Here is a 19,761-nt window from a genome sequence, read left to right as displayed (position 1 = left end):
AGAAATCAGTTGCTAGCCATTCGCAGGGAATATTCATTCATTCATCTTCCGTACCGCTTGATCCTCACTAGGGTCGCGGGGGGTGCTGGAGCCCATCCCAGCCGTCTCCGGGCAGTAGGCGGGGGACACCCTGAATCGGTTGCCAGCCAATCGCAGGGGACACATAGACGAACAACCATTTGCACTCACACTCACACCTAGGGACAATTTAGAGTGTTCAATCAGCCTGCCATGCATATTTTTGGAATGTGGGAGGAAACCGGAGCACCCGTAGAAAACCCACGCAGGCCCGGAGAGAACATGCAAACTCCACACAGGGAGGCCGGAGCTGGAATTGAACCCGGTACCTCTGCACTGTGAAGCCGACGTGCTAACCACTGGACTACCGGGCCACCCTCGCATGGAATAGACAAGCGATTATTCACATGTAAATTCACACCAATTTGGAGTCTATTAACGTGAAGGTTAAATAATATTTTGGGAGTGTGGGGGTGCTTGTTTGTCTTTATGTGCCATGCGATGGGTGACTAGTCCCCCGAATTTATCTGGGATAGACAGTGGAACAGTATCGCTTCATGAGGATCCGATACGTGTACATCAGATGGGTGAGTTTGTTTGAGCGCGTCTGTTGGGGCTGCCCGACTCTAAATCTGGATTATCATGCCAAGCGGCCACGCTTTTCATAATCAGTTGGTGAGCTGCGATTCTCGGCAGCGCATGACACATCTGGATACCGGCACGTTGGCTTAAAGAGGAGGTGTGTGTGTGTGTGTGTGTGTGTGTGAGAGTGCATGAGAACGAGACCGAGAGAGATGGCGGAGGAGAGTGTGTTCACGCAGGCTCCTCCTTACACCGCTGCTGTCCTTGCACACGCAAATGGGAAGATGGACTTCTCAGAAGACCATTGTGGCCGTCCCGTTGATCCCCACGCGGGTGAGTAATCTCCGTGCATGTTCCTGCATGTGTTTGTTTTACAGATCATCTCTCAGCACAGCAAACAAGTGCAATATAATCCAGAGTTGAGGCCGAATGGTCGACTCAGTAAGATTATTTTTTGTTTGTTTGTTTGTTTGTTTGTTTTTGCATATTGTTGTCATTCGCGGCAACTTATGTCATGCGAGCTTTGAATCGAGGTGCTACACCAAATTATTCTGCACATGTAGTGCATTATGACTTCTCAAATTGGAGGGTTATTTATTATGCGTGTTTATATTTCATGGCTGTCATCCCGGTTCGAGTTTTACATTTCAAATTGCAGGGAATTCTTGGCAAATTCATTTTTAACACCCCCCCCGCCCCCCACCAGGTTTGTTGTGCTTTATCCAATGCAGATGATCTGTTGGTTAAAACATTACCATTTAAAAAAAAATTAATCTTCCTGTTGACCATTTTCCACATCAAAAAAATAAAAAAAAGTGAACTACACATTATTTCCTGAAGCCAAGATCACAAGGTCACTGTTTTTTAATAATTGTTTAAGAATATGTGTTGATGTTGACATAGTCGTTCCTTTGTGTGTGTCCTTTTTCGTTCTCAACTAAGTTTTCAAAAGGTAAAAAAAAAAAAAGCGCTTTCAGGCTATTTTCATTCAAAACGCCATTTGATGTTTTTGTATTTTATTGATAACTGATTATGAGTGCAAAGCAATTTAAACGAACCAACGTCTCAAACTCGATCCATCACCAAACCGTTTCTTGACCTCCCTTGCCCCGCGCGAAGTCTGTCCCAACGTAAGCACGAGATGAGCTAGCTTGGAAAACCACACTGCCAAACGTTGGCTTATCTATAAGCCATGCCAGTGTGATTTGTCAGATTTCACAGCTAAACCCTGAATTCATGTTAATCGGAGATTGTGAGGTGAACTTCAACTTTACCTTATTGACTCAAACGGCGGTCGTGGTTATATTGTGATTGAGACTATGGCGGTGAGCAACAAAAATCTGTCCCAACAAAATGTCCCCTTAAATCGGTTTGAGCAGCTTTGGACTAGATGCTAACGATAACTGACATCATGCTAATTTGCCTGTGACATCAAATTAATGAGTATAATTTTTTTTCGCGCTAATCGCCAAGTTGATTGGTGCTACACTGAAATAATCGGACAATTTGTCTTCTACGGCTCGTAAATCCCAGAATAAAATGTCAGCGGAATCCACGAAAAGTCAACTTCCAAATCAGATCGTCTTGCCGTGCCCATCACAAGAAATGTGAAGACCGCAGCATCCGTCTGGTGCCCCAACCCCCACACCTCCCACCGCGTGTGAAAATCTATAATGAAGGACTAATATCTGCATGTGTGACTCTGAGGTTTTATGTCTCCGCCGTGCATTTTGGGTGCGAGCAGATTAGTCACAATCCACCATCTGCTGTGGAATTGGTTGAGATTGTGCCACACGGACCTGTAATATTGTTACATAAATCTGATTGGTCCGAAGAAGGTTTTAACCCGTATGAAGAGCAAGGCTATGAAAATGAAAGTCCAAGCTCAGCCTATTTGGAAATACTGATTAGAGCCTCTTGGGGTTCTATGAGGATGACTGATTTCGTTCTTCTGTGTTCTTTTCCAGCTTGCACTTTTCAACCCTTGGTTACATAACAAAGTCTAAAAGACATCGGAGGTGGTTTCTTAATTTAATGATGCACAACCTCTCAATTGTGTCCTTATTCTCACGGAAATTTTCAGTTTCTGCCGGTGTCCCTGTCCAAATAATGTGTGTCTGGCGATGTCACCAATGCATGCACAAACACATCCAATCAAACCCCCCCCCCCCCCCCCAAAAAAAATAGGATATCCAAGCCGCTTTTATTTATTCAGCATTCGGGCTTGAGAGCGTGCCTGGTTTATTTTTGCCTGTCTCCAAAACACACTCAAATGTAGAGCAACAGCTTTAGGAGAGGCGCTGAATTGGCACCGATTCACTCACTCGACTCAAGCGTCCAAGGCGAATTCACATTTCAGAGCGCACGTCATGTTCGCACACTAATACCTAATTGGCAGGATGCGAGCAGGCAGAAGCGTAGAACGCATGCCTCCTGTTATTCCTCGTCTGCTTTCATTTGTTTTGCCTCAGGGATTCAATCACGGTTCTTCTCTTTCAGTGACTCTTAGGTGCCTCGGCCGTGTGATGTAGTCACGAAATGGCAGAGAGCGGAAACAATTGGGCGCAAGGATATGAGAAGGATGCAAGAGGAGGCCCAGATGTTGTCCCGAACTCGCTTGGGACAAAGCGACATCTCCCCCGGGGGATTGTTATCCAGCTGACAGGAACGGAGGGAGAATGGAGAAGCCTGGATGAGAGCGAGCTCATCCTCTCGCTGGATCACGATGAGTACTACGCCTCGGAGAAGCACATCTCCGGTGACGATGACAAAGAATTGCAGTCCCAAGCGTTCCATGTCCCGCTTTCACCTTCGTCTCCTGGTTCTTTGGGGAATTGCTCCGCCGCGAGCCCCGCTTTCCTCTCCCCGGGCCCTTCCTCGCCCACTCATCGGCCCTTGTCCAGTCTGGTAAAGTCACTTTCCACAGAGCTGGAGCTGAGAGAAAGTTCCGCCCTCAGGCCAAAACCTCTTCTCAGCCTCGTCAAGTCAATCTCCACCGAGCTCTCTCGTTCGGAGCCGGAGGTGTCGCAGTCCAAATCGGACTCGCGCCTCAACCTCCACCTGTTGAAGCAGCTGACGCAGCCCAAGAACCGAAACGCCGGGGCCTCTCGGACAGCGCCCCCATCTCCCAGCGCGCTCTCTCCAAGCGCAGAGGGTCATAAAGGCGGTTTCTTTAAAATGGAACTCGAGGACACCAAGAGGAAACTCTCGGAGGCGGTCCATGAGCCGCTCAGCAGCATGTTCAACAAGATCAGGAGAGAAGATAGCACAGGCAGTCCCAAACACACGTGTAAGACCACCCAGGTCGTTTTTAGAGGTTCGGGCCGGGAAGCTAGCACAGACGCGGGGGTCTCGGAATCTCCAGTGAGGAGCGGGGGCAGGACAGATGGTGATGTTTTCCACTGGCCTTCGGTTAGATATGCCGGAAGAAGCCCCCGCGGCACTTGTCCGGTGCATCACTGCAAACATCTCAGCGATGAAGAGCAAGGATTTTATTCCGACGGAGACGCGGTGCAGGTTTCTTCGATCGATACTCAGCTACAAGCCGGGAAAGCGGCACAGGTCGCATCATGTAGGACGTCTCCATTTCACGCGACCAATCCTCCGCCGTGCATGAGTTTATTCTGTGTGGCAATAATCTCCTACGGTTATTTTACCCTACCGCTGAATCCATATTTCTCCGGCCTGGCTCTCGGGGTGGCAATGGGTTTCTTGCTCGGACTCTTGCTGATTCGAACGGGCTCTTCCAGGAACTTCTGTTCAGCTTCTCCAAGCAAACCGCTTCTGGGAGAGCCGATTTGGAAAGGTTGCTCCACTGAGCCCGACACCATCAAGGTAAAATTCTTTCAAAATAAAAGAAACGAGTATGGGACTCTTGGAGGACAATGTAAATGCTCAATGGGCCAGAGTAAAAACGAGAGGGGGCCCACTCTGGCGTGTGGAATTTCCTTTTGTCCGCGCCTGGTTGGAAAAACCTTGTATTTATTCAAAAATCAATTTTAATTTTCATTATTTGCAAGCTACAAGAAATGTCCTTTTTTTTTTTTTTTGCTCCTTCAAACTCATTCCCTCCCAAAGACGTAATTTGATGTCCTTTCAGACTCCACATTCAATCCCAGCTACCTATTTGGATTTTTTTATTTTTCAAAAAAAAAGTTTTTCAGTTAATCCAAATACTTCGCATTTAGCTATATGCTAACTAAAACTGAATGGGATGTCCTGATGCTCCAGCCAAAATTTTGTGAACACGCCTCAATACTGTGCCTGATGTCATCTATTTTCTAGGGTTGGATGAATGAGATTCACGATTACGGCCCAGAGACGTATCACTCAGCACAGACAAACTCTGTGTTTGCCACGCTGGAGGGATCCCGTCTCCGACTCGACACCCCCCAATCTAACATCAGCCGCAGGGCCGCATGCGGCGAGAGAATCAACGAGTCCACTTTCACAAAAACGCGCACCTACCAGCTGGAACAAAGCAAAGTAGGAGTACTATTTAAACGGTTTGTGCATAAAACAGAAGGTTAAACGTTTCCCTTTTTGTGTGTTTTATGAATCCCGAGAGGGACGCAAATACTCGTTACATTTTTTTAAAAATATGAATGACTCCAAGAGCCATTTTACTCAAGCATCACAGATGGAATGCTAAATGATGCATCTGGGAATGACGGCGTTCAAGCCAGCAGATGTTGCGGGTGTTTCGTAATTCATCTCGGGCCAAAGAGTTTGGCTTGGAGAAAGACGAGCATGACCGTTTTTGAATACGTTAATGTTAGCATGACCTTCACATTTATTTGGCATCCTTCCATTGACTGGGATTTCGGACATAAACATGTTGAAAAACGGATGAAAGTAATAATCTCTCACCACTTGATGGCTCGATAACATGTTTGTGTGTCCCTCAAAGGTATTCTTGCTGCCATCTGTGTTGGCTCGTAAGCGACTATGGAACCCCAAATATCCAATCTGCATCCAGCTGGCCAGTGGAGTAAACTCCCAGGAGGAGGTTGGACGACGGTCGGAGGAGAGTCGGGAAGTGGAGGAGCAGCCAAAAACTGCACCCGCTAGCTCATTTCAACGTTTGCCAGAGTCCACCCGTGACCCAGCCATAACTCTTTACCTCTTTGGGCGCACGGGGAGAGAAAAGGAGGAGTGGTTTCATCATTTCTTACTGGCATCCACGTGCGCAGAGCGAGGAAAGGACCGGGATGAGCCCAGGTCTTCCAGATGTGTGCCTCGATCGGGTAGGAGAATTATAGATGATGCATTAGTGACGACAAGGCCTCAAGATAAGGCATCGATGTAGAGAACATATATATGTGTGTGTGGATTATGGATTACATGCTCCAGTTCTTTGCATGTCAAAGTTAATCCTATTTGTGAGAACACTACGGATCTCGCATACATACACTAGGAAACAACGGTCGTGCTTGTGTTAGGTTGTCAGTGTCTCAAGAGTGCTTCACGTCGTTATAGAATACAGTTGTACATATCTAACATGGGCGGCCCGGTAGTCCAGTGGTTAGCGCGTCGGCTTCACAGTGCAGAGGTACCGGGTTCGATTCCAGCTCCGGCCTCCCTGTGTGGAGTGTGCATGTTCTCCCCGGGCCTGCGTGGGTTTTCTCTGGGTGCTCCGGTTTCCTCCCACATTCCAAAAAACATGCGTGGCAGGCTGATTGAACACTCTAAATTGTCCCTAGGTGTGAGTGCGAATGGTTGTTCGTTTCTGTGTGCCCTGCAATTGGCTGGCAACCGATTCAGGGTGTCCCCTGCCTACTGCCCAGAGACAGCTGGGATAGGCTCGAGCACCCCCCGCGACCCTTGTAAGGATCAAGCGGTTCGGAAGATGAATGAATGAATGAATATCTAACATGATTTTTTTTAATTACCGGTAATACACGAAAAAACAAGAACAATTTAGTTTTGCTGCAGGGAAATTAATTAAAAGACTGTCAGCAGCCTACATATGATCTCAGAGGGCAATAAAATGGCCCTGACCTTTGAGAGCTCTGTAAGTTTACCGCAAGTAAAAGTTTGTGCTAAATCCAAAATTAAAAAGTGAGTCATGACAAGAACGACAGAACAGATACAGTTTCATTAAGACAAGTGGAGAGAGAATTGCAATAGGCAAAGACATGAAAGATCATTTCTATTTCAAAATGAAATAGCATGACAAGTTAATTTAGAAATGGAGAATGCGGTGGAATGCAAAAAGAATGAGCCCTAAGTCGGACTCTTGTGGAACACCGCAAGAAAGTTCGACGAGTAAATCATGTCTCCTCGTGTCACACCAGCCAATTCTGGAATGGTAAAATTATGTTTATCTTCCTGTGATGGTTTGAACATCATTATCATGAGCCAAATAATTCTTTTAGGTTGGAAAAAAAGAGATTATTATTGTCTGTTTTATTTGATTTTTTTACAGCAAAAATATCGCATACTCGGTCGGCGTGAGGCCTAAACACCTCCCTCCACTTCACTACACATGCCACAACCGTTATTTTATTTTTTTTGCTAACTACATAAAACGTCCATTTCCCTGCAGGTGACCCAGTACTGTCGCAGGCTATCAACGGCCAAAGCGATAAACCGGCCAGCAGAGGCTCCAGCAGAGTGGGCAGCAATGAAGACGACGGCCCCTCCGTGCCTGCAGTTTCTCTCAGTCAGACCTCCTCCGGTAGCAGCACCGCCAGGGGCCTTTCACTGCTTGACTACCCCGGCTACATGGATCGTCTTCTGGCTCCAGAAGACTTGATCCCACTCTCCAGCCCTGGAGTCGGCAGTACACAGACAAGCCCCAGCCTCAAAGGAAACGTAAGTCATGCTGAAATTGAAGCGGAGCACTCATGCGGGTCCCTTTGACATGCTTGCCGAGAGTCACTTGGAGATTTTCTACTTCCCACAGTGCACCTGTGATCTGGTGGATTACTCTGGGAGCAGTTCGACTTTATGGGTGAACGCTCTGATTGGGCGAATCTTTTGGGACTTCCTGAGAGAGAAGTCCTGGGCCAACGCGGTTTCCCACAAGATCCAGAAGAAGCTCAGCAAAATCAAAGTAATTTGGTGTCGTCTGAATGTTGTGGATGTTCTTTCATCTTCCTCGAGCGTACGATTAACAGATGTCAATGTTTGTGCAGTACAAAGAAAAGTTTTAATTTCCGTCCTAAGGGATGTCTCTTTTGACAGTTGCCTTACTTTATGAATGAACTGACCCTGACTGAGCTGGATATGGGCTGTTCCATCCCAAAAATCATATCTACCTCCCGACCAGAGGTAAACCACAGAGGTGAGCATCGACACTGCAAAATAACACGTGCATCTAGGGTGTTGTGTAGGCCAAAAATACTGTAGCATCGACCTCTCACACTCTCTCACACACACACACACACACGCACACACACACACACACACACACACACACACACACACACGTCATGCATGAGATCATTTTTGCCTGAATTTTTTTGTGTTTTTTTTGTATGGGTGTGAGAATTCTTTTTCCAATGCATGTGCTTTTTTTTTAGTGTTTAAGAGTTTTTGTTTTTTGGCACCCAGCACTGACAAGGAGACATGAAAATGTTTGGCCTCGAATTTTTGCTTGTTCTGCTGCCACGGTGCTACAAATTCAGCCCGTCTGGGTTTTTTTTTCCAACAAATGCAGATGTGTTGCACCCACAACATAATTCCTTGTAGTCTGTCATGAGTATTCAAAGCTCTATAATCACAATGAAAGCTGTTTAGTGTGCCCAGATTCTGTTTGAGGGGGGATTTGTCTTACTCTGGGTGTTCTGGCGCTGACCCCTCTGTGCGACCCACTTTGTAGGCCTGTGGGTGGAGCTGCAGCTGGCCTACAATGGCACCCTGCAGATGACCCTGCAGACCAAATTCAACTTGTCCAAACTGGGGAAAGAGGGCGGCCAGGACACCGATTGGTTGACTGAACCTGGAAACTCACAGTTCGTAATTACATTTTATGGACACACCTTATAGACTGTGGTTACATTTCCTATATTGATTCACCTCACAAATATCCAAAGTCTGAATCAGCGTATCATGTGTTTGGAACGATTTGCATAAAAACCTTTACATGGGACCTCAGAACTGTGAGGCAGACGCGCTCACCGTTTAGTGTCTTTTTTTTTTGTTAATGTTTTTTTATAATTGCTTTTCTAGCTGCAGACCCATTCTAAGTGTGCTGGCGGACAGTGATGAGGAGTCCTCCAGTGCCGGTTCATCTGATGAGGAAGATTTTATCCTTGCTGAGCCTCAGGGACCCACTGGGGAAAAGGGCCCGTCATCAGCAACGGATGGGTACATGCAAATATGATCCACCAGGACAGAGTGGAACTTGAATATAAACTGGAGCAATTTCATTTAATGTTCAGACTCTCCTCTTTTTCTTTTGAGCAGGGCATCCAAAATGCTAAATTTGGCCACACTGATACTTCCCTCCCCCTCTGTTAATCGTGTCTTACAGGACAGGAGGCGGGAGGACTGGAAGGAAGATTTTGAGATTTGTGGACAAAATCGCTAAATCCAAATATTTCCAGAAGGCAACGGAAAATGAGTTCATCAAGAAGAAGTTTGAAGAGATGTCAAACACGCCCCTGCTGCTCACAGTGGAGGTTCAAGAGCTGTCAGGGTCCCTGGTTGTCAATATTCCGCCGCCCCCTACTGACAGGATATGGTGAGGCATATGTGAAACTTGGAAACCAATGAATGTGTAGCGTTTGGGAAGAGGACGATAAAAAAGAGATTATCCTCACCAGGATCCTATTCCAGCTGTAGGTGGGCTATACCCTGAACTTGTAGGCAGCCAATTGCAGGGCACACATAATCGAACAACCATTTGCGCTCACACTCGCACCTCAAGGGACAATTTAGAGTGTTCCATTAACCTGGTATGCATGTTTTTGGAATGTGGGAGGAAATCGGAGTACCCGGAGAAAACCCACGCGGGCATAGGGAGGACATGCAAACTCCACACGGGAAGGCCGCAACCGGATTCGAACCCTGCACCATGCATGAAATGAAAACTGTGGCTTGATTAAAAACACAGTTGTGCTTTTTTTAAAATTTATTTATTTTTTGCTTGCGTTAGGCATGCGTTCTGATTGTTCGTTTGTCCCCTGCAGGTATAGCTTCTGCGTCCCACCCAAGCTGGATCTGCGTGTCCGGCCCAAACTCGGCGAGAGGGAGGTGACGTTGTGTCACGTGACCGAGTGGATTGAAAAGAAACTGCAGGATGAGTTCCAGGTAAGGAAGTACAACCCGCCACAATGCGCGCTTTTACATTCTACATACATACATACATACATACATACATACATACATACATACATACATACATACATACATACATACATACATACATACATACATACATACATACATACATCTTAGCTCTGCTGACGTTCCCTTTCTAGAAAGTGTTTGTGCTGCCAAACATGGATGACATCTACTTACCCATAATGCACTCCAGCCTGGATAACCCCCACACGTCGGAGCATCCGTCCTCTCGTGATTGCCAGTCCCAGAGCTCCACTGAGTCCATGGAGTGTATCCCATCAGCGGTGACTTAAACGGAATCGGACTCTGGTTAAATGACATGTTGACGTTTGCCATGCTCCAAATTGAAGGAGAGCTAAGAAAAATGCACTTCCGAAGGGGTCCATGTGCTTCATAGGCCCGCATTGACTCATGTTGTTCCAAAGGAGAGTTATCGATCTCTCTGTCGGAAGCTGGAGATTCTCAGACAAAATGTCGCTGACCGCTGAGTCTCTTTTGTGTAAAAAAAAAAAAAAAAAGATTGTAAATGATACTTTGGGCAAAATATCTACGTCCCTCTGAGATTATTTGCTTCTTTTATTATTGGCAGATGCTGATTGTAAAAAAATTAAATAAAATAAAACACTACACTTCATTCAGGTATTCAATTCTTTTGTTTCATTTTATGACAAAGCCCATGCATTGACAAGAAGCCAGTGCCTGTTCAAGCTGATTTGGGGGCAACAGTAACAGGCACACCCGATACCTTGGTGTGGCTTGTGGCTATCACCAAACAAATTGAATATGTTTTACGAGCTACAAATGTTGTTTTTGTTGTTACTTTCGTTGTTGTGTTAGCTTTTGGCTATAAGCAATCATCTTACTGAAACTCTTTTGGCTGTAAATTTGTTCCAGATAAAAGCAAAGAAAGCAATAACCTGAGAGGTCAAAGCCTGAGTGCTTTTGCTCTTGTGTCACTTTTCACAGTCGCTTGCGACAATCAATTCAAGGGAACAAATTACAATTAGTCCATTCATCAAGCAGACAAATATAGATGCTAGTATGTGAAAGTAATCGCAGCAATCTTGAGCACTCCCTTTACCGAAAAAAAATGACAAATAAATCACCTCGTGGTAATGACAAATCTCAAAACATGTGCAGACTCTCATCCAATAAAGAAATTAGAATGACTTGGCCTTGAAAGATGTCTGCATGTGTTTTTTAGTTTTATTTTTAAACGCAACACAAATGTGTACGGCCATGTCACAGTTTTAATGACACCTGTTGTTTGGATGGTATGTTTATTGCTTGTAGTGTTGTTTCTGCAACACACCTTATCTTGAGACAACGGCGGTAATCTCTTGTGTCACAAAGTGATAAATGGAACTTCTTACGGGTAGTCTGTTTACATTACTGTGCACACACGCACATGGACTAATGTTTACAAAAACAAAAATGGAGGAAGTAATTTGACCAGATGACCTTCCCGTCAGTCTCACGTTTTTTTCTTTCTTTCTTTGTTTTTTTTTTTTTTTTGGTTAACCATTCACTTCGTTTCCTTGTCTTTCTCTGTAAATACAATCAATCCTTTCATGGGTGATGACAGCTTCGTCCCAGCGCAAACATAAATGCAATAAAATGCCTATTATGTCCGCAAAACATGGGGCGAAAACCTTGCGTTTCTCCTCTTCAAATTGTCCGTAATTATATTTGCAAAACCTAATAATGCAGTTTGAGCATCATAATTGCCTTTCTGGTAACTTCTAAAATGGTGCAATAAATGTGTGGCCTTGATAAGATAACTTCAAAAGATGCTTCACGTTCTTTGAAAGCAGGGAAAGCCGAGCGGAAGCAGTCGCGTGCAGGCGTTGTCGAAGGTCATTTCAATTATCGCGTGAGGCTGCTTATTGCAACAGCTTAAAAACGTTTTGAGCAGCATGTCATCTGTTCCTTCATTTTGTGTAGCAGTCGTGGACTATTTAGCATCTTCGGTAAACCTAACATGCACAATCAGTGCAGCACTTTTCTTTGTCGCTCTTTGCCGACGATAAAGAATATATGGCTAAGTGCTGCTGTTCACTTATTTTCCCCAGAGTGCTGCTGCGAACCAGTGCTCTGTTTTTCCAGCCTCTTGCCCTTCGTCAGCTGATCTGGGATAGGTTCCAGCTCAACGCATTCCATTCAGCTAATTGTTCGGCGCTGTTAAAGTGCAATAACCAGCCGTTCTTGTAAAGAAGCCAAAGTTGTCACCAGGCCAAAAGGAGAGTATTGATCGCTAATCTCGCTTGCCATGTGCTACATTCTATCCTCAAAATTCAACTTGTTATTTATTTTCTTTTGCAAGATGTTGCACTGTGTTGATATTTAGCCTTTAAAAAGATGCCTGTTATCTCAGTGGCCAAAAATAAAAATGATGTACTAAAATATACATCGTTGTTTTTATTCCCATCATCCAGATGTTTTCGTCCACCAACACTGTTAATGTGAACAGACTTTCCCCTCAAGCAGCCTCAGCAACATTTTCACCATGTCTTTCATTCATCATCAACTTCAAGTGGACTGGCGGGGAACACATTTTCTAGCGTTAGCACGTGAGTTGTGCGGATGACAAAAGTGGTCCAGATCCTGCAGTAGCCCTGTTTGACTGTAACCTTTTTCCAAAAGAAGGCAATTTTCTTTGTTTCTCATTTGTTCTCGAATTTCATTGGACCGTGGCATTGTGCACCTCTTTTGGGGAATTTGTAGCATAGTTCACTTTGAGGGATGTTTTTCATGCGAGTTTCATTTCAACAAATCTGGTGTATCAGGCCTGCTTGGGGTGTGGGAAATTGAACGTCGCTGTATGACCGTTCCAAATGTGAAAATATGATTAATCCCTTTCATGCACCCTCTAACCTGACAACTTGAAACACCGTTAAAATAGTGCAACCCTTGACCAGATTATTTAACTATATATAGATTTTTAAAATGTATTCTGAATTAAATGAATCACCTTAAACCATAACTTTCTCCATACTAATACATTTAAAAGGATCCACGAAACTCCCCTCAGTGTTTAGAATGCTATTCTATAGTCCACACCTTGAATTAAAAGCCACTTCTCATTTTCAATAGTAGGGTAATAATAGAACTACTGTTCTTGTTAAGCACGCAAACACAAAGCGCCATTCTTGTATTGCACTCAATCGGCCTGCCTTTGTTGTGAAGAAATGAGAGTCGGCACCAAACCAAAACTGAATTCATGATCGACGATCGTCGGGTGATTGTCAAAACCATATCGAGTAATTGAGGAAACAAACAAAATGACTAGCAACTCCCTCTTCAAGCTCGAGGGAGAAAGAAATTCCCTCACGAAGAATCCTACAGTGCTGATGAAGCACCATCTTCCCATCCATTCATTCTAAATACATTCATGACATAATATCCATCAGAAGAAAGACAACAAGTGTGGTGTAGAAAGTTTAACAAATAATCTTTATATCACAAATGATGCAACTTACAACATTGATTGTTCTGCATGCTCGTGACATGTAAAAACTGCCGCGACCATTCATCCATTTTTAATTCATGCTGTGCTTTCCGTGCGTTCAAAACAAATGATACAGATGAACACGGGAAAGCAGAAAGGAAGAGAAAATATTTCAACCTCCTGAGATTCAACGATCCACGTCAACATCTGGAGCAATGTGTTTGTTTCTACCAGCCCCGTCTAGTGCTTCATTGAAGCTACATTACACTTGCTTGTCATCGACTGAGCGCAGAACTAGATTTCAAGTTCGATACACTTTATTTCCTCTCTTTGCAATTCTGTCATCACTTATTCTTTTTGGAGGAATTAAAAAAAAAAAGTGTGAATGAGAACTAGCGTGAGTAAATCATGAAGACTCCAATGTGTAGTATTTAGAATGTTTTCCTACAAGCGAGAGTGGATGGTTGAATCGGGCCATCTCTGGAGCTGGGTTTTGCTCTCCAGAGCAGCTTTGCGAGTCACGGAGGAGCACCGGTTAAGAATCTCCTCCTTCTTTGGTCTGGGTGGGACCGTCGGAGGAACCGGGCCTGTGTCGCTGCCTCTGGAACTAAAGCTCTCAGAACTCCCGGAACTCATATAACTGGCGCTGGAGTTGCGTCTCGAAGTTGATGACGAGCTACTGACCGAGGAGATGCTGGTGTCTATGCTTGAGCTTGTGCTGATGCTGCGAACGCGGCTTTTTAAACGGCTATAATTGATCTCGACCTGGGCAGGAACAGTTTGGGTCTCTGACAAAAGCTCCATAGATCTGGCTTTGTCCAGACAGCCGCGTCCACTAGACTGAGCTCCGGGCTGGAGTGCAAAACTTTGCCCTAGATGGGTTTCCCTGGCGAGCTGGGCTGGAGAAGAAGCATCCAGAGGTAACCCGCTGATGGTCAGGTTGAGGGTGGATCTATTCATTTTTTTCTGTAAACTTAAAAGTCCAGTACAAGGGTTGTTGTAGGGCTGCAGGTACATGGAGGGGACATAGCCCACCTTGTCGTTGAATCTGGAAGAAAATAGAAGTTGTTTTTGACCTTTTGTTGAACTTGCACTCAACACTTTATCCTTACTGTTCATTGTCCTGCATCGTCAATTGTCTCAGATTTTCTCTTTAGAACTTACAGGCCTGGTGCACAGTCAATTAAAAGATGCGGCAAAATCATTTAAGTAGACTTTTTAAAGTTTATTTTCCATTTTTTTCCAAGTTGTTGACAATTGCTAATTATCCCATGAGCGCACGCGCTTGACAATTTGGCAGACTGGGTCATAACACCACAACAAGGAGTGTCTTGAGGATACGCCTGGCTAATTATAATTTAACTCTCATTGTTTGCCAAACGTCACAGTGAGAAAACAAAGCAATGTTTTTGGACTTTGACCTTACAAACTTGTGATGACTCTTTTCTTTGCTTTTTTTCCCCCCTCATCATTTGTACATTTTCGACTGAATCTCATTAGGTCATACAGAACAGGTGTAGGCTATTGTATTGCATTGCCCTTTCGTGCCGTCAAGGATGCACGCGGTCACTGATGTAATCTGTTTGCACTTTTTAATGAACAAAAGAGCAAAACCTGGATTGCGGGCGTGCTGGAGCCTATCCCAGCTGTCTTTGGGCAGCAGGCGGGGTACACCCTTAACTGGATGCCAGCCATTCACAAGGCACACAAATAACCATCCGCAATTACACTCACACCTAGGGAAAATTTTAGAGTGCCCGACCCTCGAAAAAAGTCTGAAAAAAAAAGTTTGCTGTTGCTGACCCATGGTATGCTGCAATACCACTATTGACCACACAATGGCAGACATCGCTCACCAGCGCCTCCAACCCCGAGACTGCAATTGCGAAGAAGAATGTGTCTCGGCCACCACAAAATCGAGGTAAAAAACTCCACAAACAGTTATTTTCTTCTTCACTGCGATTGCAGATTTTTTGAAATGCATTTGGATTGAATAAATGTGTCCTCTAAATAGCTGCATTCAACGCTTCATAGTGTTTCAGACGCGTATGGTGGCTTAATTGGTCAAACGGCTGTGGTGCTGCCTTCAGGACCAACTTGACTGTTCACACAGGTGAGTGAACCGGCCTATTCATTTGGGGATTTGAATTACATGCAGGAAAACATGCGGTCGTATAATATTAAAATCCCCGAGGGTTCAGGAGTTTTGCGCCATTTTTGAATTGTGACTTTTATGCAAGAGACCCCTTTTTTAAAATCACAGGATGTGATTATGTGATATAGTTGAGCATTGGATCTTTTTGTGCATTTGAAATTTAAATATATGAAGATACTCCTGTGTACATTGGCTCATATCACATATTTTGGCCTTCTCGAGAATGGGCATTTTGTCATCTGGTTAGGAATTGTGCGATCCTATGCAGGACCCCAGTAGCACTAATGAAAATTGTGTCAGCTTCCATTATTTCATCAGAATCAGAATCATCTTTATTGGCCAAGTATGTAGAACACACAAGGAATTTGTCTCCGGTATAACACGCTGCACTAGTATCATCGTAAACAACAAAAACATTGAACCTTAAATGAACCATTTTAGTTTAAGTTAGTTTAGTTTAAGTTTCCCATCCTGGGCATGGCGTTCAAGCAACCCCTCTGATTCAGTTAAGGAAACTGCTTATTTATTTTTCCCCAGAGTTAACCAGCAAATCTGTTTACGTCCCTGTGCAATCCAACAATTAACCCCCAAGTCAACACTCGGGTGTAGAACAGCAATGTGTTCTGTTTTACAGCGGCCAATTGCTGCAGTATGAAAGGTGTAACACGATAGGATTTTTTCTCAAAAGGCAAATATAGGTTACCTGGTGAGCCACCAGCCGTCATCGGACATCCTAAGCACCTCCACCACTGAACCAATGGGCAAAGACACCTCGTCAGCCTTCTTGGCGAAGTAATTTCTCACGGCGAGGTAGAAAGCACCTTTAAATGACAACGCAGACAAAACGACCTTAGCAAAGTTGTCATGAATAAATTGTCTTTTATGGACTCTGAGCAAACTGTGTTTGGCTGAAGGACAACAAATTGATGCAATGCATCACTGCCAATCTTTTTGACACGCGGCATTTCACTAATTGCACCATTTCACTGTCCAAGTTGCACGTGTTGATTGTAACTCATTTCATCCCCCCCCCCCCCCCCCCCAGTCGTTCTAGGTTCATGCCCTAACATCACATTTTTATTGGATTTTCAAGCTAATTCCACTTCAAAAACTGGATCACCTCTTCTAAAAGGTACATTTCAACTCGGCAGACAAATATCACACCTTGCTGTTGCAGTCCTCTCATATCATTTTCCTCTTTTTCCAGATAGGGAGCAGGAAACCAGGCAATGCACTTGTCCTCATTCTCCACCAACCACCAACCTGATGGGGAGTAAACGGATCGTGACAAAGGTAGGATCTGATGCCTTATCTCCACCAATGTTTGATTGAGAGGTCCTACCCCCCCAACCCCCCTCCAAAAAACTAGCGGTTGTGATAGATGTGACTGTCTGCAAAGATTCAAGTCTGTGTATATAGGGCGGATGGGTAGAAATGTACAATATGTGTGGTATGTTTAGTGTATGTACTGTACATAGGTATGTCATGGAAGTTATACGCACACAGTTGTCCGATTCATTCATTCATTCATTCATCTTCCGAGCCGCTTGATCCTCACTAGGGTCGCGGGGGGGGGGGCTAAAAATAAGGTTACTGGAACATCTGAACTTTATTTGAGGTTACTCAGGGGTGCTTTAAAATGTTCTAGGTGTGTGCAATTCTGAACCCAGCCGCCTCAGTTATAAGAAGGGTGTGCTCACTTGTGCAACCGCATTCCCCGTTGTTGTTTTTTCTATTTACTGTCTTGAAAGTAGTTTTTTCTTCTGTTTGTTTGTTTGTTTGTTTGTTTTTTCAGTACAGGTTGTCGGCCGCGGTAATGGTGAAAATGATTGATCTTGATCTGGTATAATTGTATCTTAAAACCCAGAATTCAGGGGTGTGTAGACTTTTTATATACACTCGTTTTAGTACGTACTCTCTGTATTCATTTCAGATTGCGGTTCTTGATGGATAATGTATCTTCGGTAATGGTGAAGGATTTAGGATTTTTCAGCGTAGGATATTTTTAATGTCCTGTTTTTTTTGGGGGGGGGGGGCGGTTGTATGTTTCAAGAAGAGTAAAAAATATGCAGATTTGTACAGTTGTCGTCAGTTAAATTTCCTAAGAAGAGTTGTGGACTGACCAGTGGGGTCCTTGATGAGGACTTCCAGTGTTTCATCCTTGGCCACTTTAAAGGGACGGTTTTTGGTGTCTTTGGTCTCGTACGGAGCCACGCAGCGGTATGTCTCGGTGACAAACGGGGGAGTGACGGAGCCAAGTCCTCCATCCCAGACGCTACCTCCTCCTCTTTCTCCTTCTCTTCCTCTCGCCGAGCTATCATCTGGCAGCAGGATCATGACGCTGAGTGGCACAAAGGTCAATGTGACAATTTGTCTCTCCGTCACCGCTGGCGAATCGTTGAGGAGAAATCTACCAGTTTTTGGTGAACTCCGGCACCATGTCTTGGTCGAGTGGCGTGAAAAATTGCGTGACCTCTGAACTGCGGGTCACCATTTCGTGACACATGAGAAGCTTGTCGCAGTAGCCCTGCAAGTCCTTCATCCTCTCGATTGATCGTTTTGATCCACTTTGCTGGATTCCCTTTTTTTGGGCCTCCCCTGAGGAGAGGACATGGATTCAGTCACTTCAGAATGCTCAGTGCAGCTGACCTTTAACATAGGCAGCAATTCTTTAACAAGCAGGCGTACCATTACCTTTAAATTTTGGGATCATTCTGCTGTTATTTTGTGAAGGGTCAAAGACAGGAAACTTTTTCTTCAGTTGCTTCTGTTCGGGGCGGGGGAAAAAAAGAGTTTATTCATTTACATATTAAAATCATTTTCAAAAAAAAAGAAATACAAGAAAAAAAACTTACATGAAAGTTCTTGAAATCATTATAAGACCTGTAGATAATCACTTCATTCTCATCCGACCACAGCACGGATATCATGAACATCTGGGAAGCACCCCATGCCCCCACAAAAAAAAATAAAATAAAATAATCGATCCAAATGCATATTTTGACATTACAAACTTATAATTGGAGCTTTGCACTCACCTTCAGTTTTGGTGTCTCCCTGTGCATGGCTCCGATAAAGCGAGCGGAGAACACAAAGCGCTTTTCTGCAGGCATCTTGCTCCGCTTGGTTTGTCACTTTGGTGGGAGTGGAGGGGGGTGCAGGATGGGGGCGAAAACTGTGAACACCGTTCGCTGCGCTTATGCAGTGCCGCTGTGCCGCAGCCTCTTGAAATAGTCATGCGTCTAGTGGGCGGAGTCACTGCCACAGGGGCTTGGCAGGCTTCCTGCAGTCATACGTGGGAGACTCCATGTGCACTTGTACGTGCTTAGTGACAGATATTCATTGAGATGTCCTTAGTATTGTTTTATTTTGTAGTTTGGATATGATTGAGATAGATAAATGGAGCTAAATTCTTTTTTAAAAATACTTGTGTTGAGTTGAATTTGTCGTCCAAAAATGGCACAACGCAGGAACTATATACTGTATATATTTTTTGTTTTTATTGTGGGCCGTACAATTTGGGCATTTAGGTTACAGTGAGCAGTGCGCATGGATGGTGATACAAAGACATAATTGATGACAGTGCTTTGGGTGCAAGCGTCCAAATCTCTACCTTTGGGCAGATTCATAAATTTCCCCAGTGTGGGACGAATAAAGGATATCTTATCTTATCTTATCTTATATTGAATACACGTCTCCTTGTAAGTGAAATTACAGAAATTGTCATATAGTGTTTAAATTACATCATGCGATAAGAACCATGACGAGTGCTGTGAATGCAGTGAATAACTGTTTCACTTTCTGTTTATCTTCAACATCTTTAAATCCCTCCTCAAAACTCACTTGTATTCTTTGGCGTTTGACTCAGCATGACTTAGATTTGCTATTGTTTTTACTGCTTGGTGCTTTCTACCGCCTTATTACTTATTACTGATTCGTCTTACTGTTTATTGTATATGTTAAATCGCTCCATGTACAGCACTTTGTATGCAGCGATGGCTGTTTGAAAGTGCTCTATAAATACTGTTGACTTGACTTGACTTGACTTGAGTGTCATGATACTCTCACAGAGGTATGGCTTTATCAATGCGTTTATAATAGCCGGTGTAGAACCGCCTTGCGCCAAACTGAGAAGTTTTCATATTTCGACATCCTTCTTAATCTGCGATCATCTCATTTCATCTAGACACCTTTGCCCGAAATGTAACAGCATATGATCTTCGTTTCAAGTTTAAAATTGTATCCAAAAGACTGTCGGCCGGTGAGC

At 44.2% G+C, this 19,761-nt stretch overlaps 2 protein-coding genes and 1 long non-coding RNA gene across 3 annotated transcripts; 2 read left to right on the top strand and 1 right to left on the bottom strand.

Moving 5' to 3' along the window:
- Positions 1 to 306: 306 nt before the first annotated feature.
- Positions 307 to 10,533, top strand: tex2l (testis expressed 2, like). The gene is made up of 12 exons (XM_052072314.1): positions 307 to 933; positions 3,100 to 4,434; positions 4,885 to 5,085; positions 5,510 to 5,846; positions 7,148 to 7,416; positions 7,508 to 7,657; positions 7,789 to 7,888; positions 8,426 to 8,558; positions 8,776 to 8,913; positions 9,080 to 9,289; positions 9,738 to 9,858; positions 10,029 to 10,533. The coding sequence occupies exons 2-12, from the start codon at positions 3,139 to 3,141 to the stop codon at positions 10,182 to 10,184; spliced, it is 3,111 nt and encodes a 1,036-aa protein (XP_051928274.1). The 5' UTR covers positions 307 to 933; positions 3,100 to 3,138; the 3' UTR covers positions 10,185 to 10,533.
- A 2,785-nt stretch (positions 10,534 to 13,318) lies between these two features.
- Positions 13,319 to 18,709, bottom strand: LOC127603186 (NADPH oxidase organizer 1-like). The gene is made up of 8 exons (XM_052069282.1): positions 18,533 to 18,709; positions 18,350 to 18,430; positions 18,189 to 18,261; positions 17,909 to 18,092; positions 17,618 to 17,835; positions 16,659 to 16,757; positions 16,198 to 16,315; positions 13,319 to 14,387 (listed from the first exon to the last, which is right to left on the bottom strand). The coding sequence occupies exons 1-8, from the start codon at positions 18,605 to 18,607 to the stop codon at positions 13,784 to 13,786; spliced, it is 1,452 nt and encodes a 483-aa protein (XP_051925242.1). The 5' UTR covers positions 18,608 to 18,709; the 3' UTR covers positions 13,319 to 13,783.
- LOC127603190 (uncharacterized) lies at positions 14,844 to 16,268 on the top strand. The gene is made up of 3 exons (XR_007963008.1): positions 14,844 to 15,260; positions 15,374 to 15,452; positions 16,129 to 16,268. It is a non-coding gene; the product is annotated as an uncharacterized LOC127603190 (long non-coding RNA).
- Positions 18,710 to 19,761: the final 1,052 nt, after the last annotated feature.

Source organism: Hippocampus zosterae, chromosome 7 (assembly GCF_025434085.1).
Source record: "Hippocampus zosterae strain Florida chromosome 7, ASM2543408v3, whole genome shotgun sequence".
In the NCBI taxonomy this organism is placed as follows: Eukaryota; Metazoa; Chordata; class Actinopteri; order Syngnathiformes; family Syngnathidae; genus Hippocampus; species Hippocampus zosterae.
The sequence above is the reverse complement of the archived record's forward strand: the minus strand, read 5'-3'. Positions and strand labels throughout refer to the sequence as shown.